Source organism: Tupaia chinensis, unplaced genomic scaffold (assembly GCF_000334495.1).
Source record: "Tupaia chinensis unplaced genomic scaffold, TupChi_1.0 Scaffold000077_1, whole genome shotgun sequence".
In the NCBI taxonomy this organism is placed as follows: domain Eukaryota; kingdom Metazoa; phylum Chordata; class Mammalia; order Scandentia; family Tupaiidae; genus Tupaia; species Tupaia belangeri.
This window is the reverse complement of record NW_006159538.1, coordinates 939,346-943,674: the sequence shown is the minus strand read 5'-3', so window position 1 is coordinate 943,674 and position 4,329 is coordinate 939,346. Positions and strand designations below refer to the sequence as shown.

Sequence of the window (4,329 nt, the reverse complement as noted above, 5' to 3'; positions counted from 1 at the left end):
TGGGGTGGGGCGGAGGCTGGCCAGAGCTGCCTCCGCCAGCCCCGGAGGCCACCACCGCTCTGTCCCTAGAACTGGGAAAGACAGTGCTCCTTGCTCTGCCACCCTTTGTCCCCATCTCCTGTGCCCCCAAACCTCCTCCCAGGTTGCTTCTGAGGCTACCACAGAGGCCGACTCAGATCCCCACCATCACTGCTGTCGTCTTCCACGCATCCATCGCTCTGCTTTGCCGGGGACACTGACGAGAGGAGACAGAGGAAGGGGAGCCTTCCGGAGTCCATGTCCACTGTCCCAGCCTCATGCATACTCCCGTCGTGCCTGCGAAGCAACCAGGCTGCTGGGGCCGCACGGGGTGGAGGCAGCGGCTGGATGTGTGCGGACCAATTGTGTGGTCAGGCCTAGTCTATGTAAGGCAGGGCCTACCGACTGAGCAGACTGGGACTGTGTGGGGACACAGTGGCCAGGGGACGGGGCATGCAGAGGTGAGTGTACAGGGGGCAGAGTGGCCAGAGTGGGCCAGTGTGGGAGCAGAAGAGATTGTGACCAGGCCTGGTCTGTATGAAGCAGGGGGTATATAGAGTGACCCAACTGGGCCTGTCATGGGGACGGTGGAGACTGGGTGACCAGGCCTAGTCTTGCAGAGGATGAGGTATACAGAGTGACCAGAATGGGTCTGTAAGGGGACAAAGGAGGATGAGTGACCAGGGGCAGGGTGGGCAGAGGTGAATGTACAGGAGACAGGGGGTACAGAGTGACCAGAGTGGGACTGTAAGGGGACAGAGGAGGATGAGTGACCAGGAGCAGGGTGAATGTACAGGGGACAGGGCATACAGAGTGACCAGAGTGGGTCTATAAGGGGGCAGAGGAGAATGAGTGACCGGGGACAGGGCGAGCAGAGGTGAATGTACAGGGGACAGGGCGTACAGAGTGACCATAGTGGGCCTATATCGGGATGGAGACTGCGTGACCACGCCTGGTCTGTACAGAGCACGGCAGTAGGGAGTGAGCAGGCTGGTCTGTGTGGGGTGGGGGCGGGCTGAAAGCTCAGACAGGTGTGCAGGGGACAGCAGGGTCCAGGTGATTAGATGGGACCCAAATGTAGAATGGAGTGAGTTGGGCAGGTGGGACTGGATCGGGCCAGGGAAGCCTGAGTGGCTGTCTGGGTGTGGACGGGTGGCTGCCCAGCTCTGGTCACTGCAGAGGGGCCCCAAGGGCCACTCTCTGGGCTGGAGTGTTTCTGCGTGTCTGTCTGTCTTCTCCCCGAGCTCTGTGCCTGGCCCCCTCCCCATGACCGCATCCACACCATCCTGTCTCATCGGCCCTGCCTTGGGCCCTGGGCCTGGCACCCAGCACCATGCCTGCTGGACCCATCACCAACTCATCTTTTTGCAAACTTTGAGCAAACCCAGGAGTCCCTCCCTCTCAGCTCTGCGGGCAACCTGCAGGCTGCCTGAGGGAGCCGAGGCCCCCACCAGTCTCATCCCTCCTCCACGGCCCGCCTGCTCCTTTACCCTCAGGGATGGGCTGCCCTTTGCCAATGCCCCACCTCCGGCCTCTCCCCCCTCCGCTAAACAGTTTTCAGTGTCTCAATAGCTTCTGCTTATATGTTTGAAGATTCCAAACTGAATGGGGAGGTGGCGAAGGCCGCGCTGGCGAACGAAGACTGCCCCCACATAGACCAGGCCCTCACTCCAGATGAGGGCCTGCCCTTTACGCGCTCGGGCACCCGCGAGAGATACGGACCCTGCTTCCTCTTATCAACCGGGGAGTACGCGTGCCCACCTGGTGGAGGAGTGAGAAAGGGTATGTAGAGGAAGCTGGAGCACTGTGCATCGGCTGGGCCACCTCGCGCTCCTGCAGATGGGTGGGCAGGGTGGCGGGCGAGGGGCGCTGAGGGGCAGGCAGGCACACCGAGGGGGGCAAGGATGGCGGGATCCCCAGGGTCGGTCCCTGGAGGCGTGAGTCCCTTTCCCCTAGATGGAATGTCAGGCTGGCAGAGAACCTGAGTTCCAGGCAGTTGAGGATTGGTTTGGAGCTAAGGCATAGGAAGGGGCTTGGGACAGGCTGGCTGACTGTGGGCCATGACCCCAAAGTAGGGGATTCCTGGGAGCACAGGTGGAACCTCGACTCCCCGAGGCTGCTCCAGCAGATGGCAGGGTGGGTCTAGGAGGTAAGGCCTCCTCTGCCTTGGTAAAGGGCAGTGGGATGGACCTGGCTGGGCCAGGACCCTGTAAGCATAGATATCCAAGATCCAAGTTCTGGAAGAGGCATCCTTTAAAGTGAATCCACAGGCCAGTGGGAGGGGAGGCATGAAGAGTGAGGTGGCTCCAGGGCTTGGGCAAGGCCATTGTCCTTGCGGAGGTAAGATGTGTGCCAGTCAGAATATTGCTAGAGGCAGAGAGAACTTGCCTGGAATGACCAAGCAGGACTCTCTGCAGCCCCTTCGGTCCCCAGTGCCATTGTCAGCGCCCCCTTGCTGTTGGTGAAGGCTGAGCCTGATGGCCTCTGCTCAGGCCCTGCAGTCAGAACTTAGGCTGGCCACGCTGGAGAGAAAGGCTTCCCCCAGAGCTTGAGCATGGACTGGGGAGAGGCTTGGGGTGGAGCCCCAGAGCACCCTAGCTCTAGGCTCCAGGCACTGGCCCGGGCCTTGGAGGCAGAAGACGCCTTATCGATGCAGCAGACTGGCTGGGCAGCTCGTGCATGTCTTGGGGCGCCTCACACGCTCACACGGGTGCATGCTGACCGGGGTGAGCGGGTTGGGTCAGACGGAGAGTTGGGCTTCTGAGAGCAACAGTTGGTGTAGCCCGTGGCCATTCACAACTGCTCCAGCACTGAAGTGGTTAAACCAAGCATGAAGAGAAAATGCAGAGTTCAAAGTCAAGGGCAAACCCAGAAGAGGAGAGGCAGACTACACTAAGGGAAGGGCCTTCTGGTCACCGGTGCTTAGTCATGGCTACCCGGCCCGGGCTAGTCCCTGCTTCTTTGCCCTGCCCGGAGGTCCCTCCGACCCCGGTGTAGGGCACCACTGCCCGCATGGTGCTGCATGGCAGAGGGCTGCCAGCCTGGGGGAGGGCCCCATCCTTGGTGCCTTCCATGGATGGGCCTGATGCTTCCCTTTGCAATCGGCTCTTTCCCAGGTGAAGGCTCTAGAATGCCCAGGAGCAGGAGCAGCCCTGGGAAGTGAGAGAGAAGCCAGTTAGACTGTTCTCAGTGGCTGTGCCCTACCCAGTAAGTCTCATGGGCCTCCTGCTTCCTTCATCTTGAATGCTGGGTCAATCGGTGTGGCCCCAAACTGATGGTAGACAGCAGAGTCTAGATGGTTCTTCTAGAAATCCAGGCAGGGTGGGACATAAGAAGCCCCCTCCCACTAGTGGCTAGGGAACCCAGAGGCGGCCACTGTCCAGGTGATCCCATCCCCCATCCCATAGAGGCTGAGGTGCTAGCATCTTTGGGAGGTGCTGAGGGTGAAGTGCCCCCCACCCACCTGCATCCACCAGGCCCCCACCCACTCTCAAGGAGTCATGAGCGCCGCCAAGGACTTGCTTTTCTCAGGCTAATTCCGAGCCATAAGCCATGCAGATGTTGGAGTCCATGCAGAGTAGGAGAAGATGAGGGGCTCCGCCCGTCCCCACAGGAGGGAGAGAAAGAGGCGCTAGGCTGGCTCACTGCATGGGAAGCCAAGCCAGCTGGAGAAGGACCTGCCTGCCTCTGCATGCGGCTTTCTGTTTCTCCTCTTCCTTCCTTAAAAACTAAGTACCAAGCGGGATGGGAAAGCCAAGAAGAGACGCTCAAGTGTTAATTGTATTCTTTACATACAGATCTTTGCAAAGAAAGCCCTGTCATTGCTAAGTATATGCCGACAGAGGCTGTGAGAGTGACTTGACCAGGCGGCTTGGCCGAGGACACTGGTGGCTATTAAGCATCTGGGTGGACCTGCAGCCCCTCCTCACCCTCGGACAGAGTAAATTCACGCCATGCAGGTTTGCCGGACGAGTCCGAGTGGCCCAGGCCTTGTGCTAGGACGGACGTAGCTTTTTCTACGGCCAAATGGTAACTGACCGTAGAGGATTTCTTTTCCTTCTTTTTATTTTTTTAAACATTTTATTTTATTTGGGGAGGGGGGGTGGAGGGCTTCCTTAGCATGACTTGCATGAAGCTCAACAGAAAACTCAGCACACCAAACGCACCCACCCCCTGCAACTGTATGATTACCCTGAACGACAACAATCACGAAAAGAAAAGGCAGAAGCCCTCTATTTTCTTTCAAAGCGCTTTACTTTTGCACACGTGGTTGGAGCCAAACTGTAATGGCGTTCGATAGAAACCTGTACA

At 58.7% G+C, this 4,329-nt stretch overlaps 1 protein-coding gene across 1 annotated transcript in view; it reads left to right on the top strand.

Moving 5' to 3' along the window:
• Positions 1 to 4,323, top strand: part of KCNC1 (potassium voltage-gated channel subfamily C member 1) — a 46,842-nt gene extending 42,519 nt beyond the window's left edge. Inside the window, exons 3-4 of the mRNA XM_027768557.1 lie at positions 1,612 to 1,800; positions 3,816 to 4,323. Coding sequence (XP_027624358.1) covers positions 1,612 to 1,800; positions 3,816 to 3,880 — 254 coding nt within the window. The 3' untranslated portion in view covers positions 3,881 to 4,323. The remainder of the gene's footprint in view (positions 1 to 1,611; positions 1,801 to 3,815) is intronic.
• Positions 4,324 to 4,329: the final 6 nt, after the last annotated feature.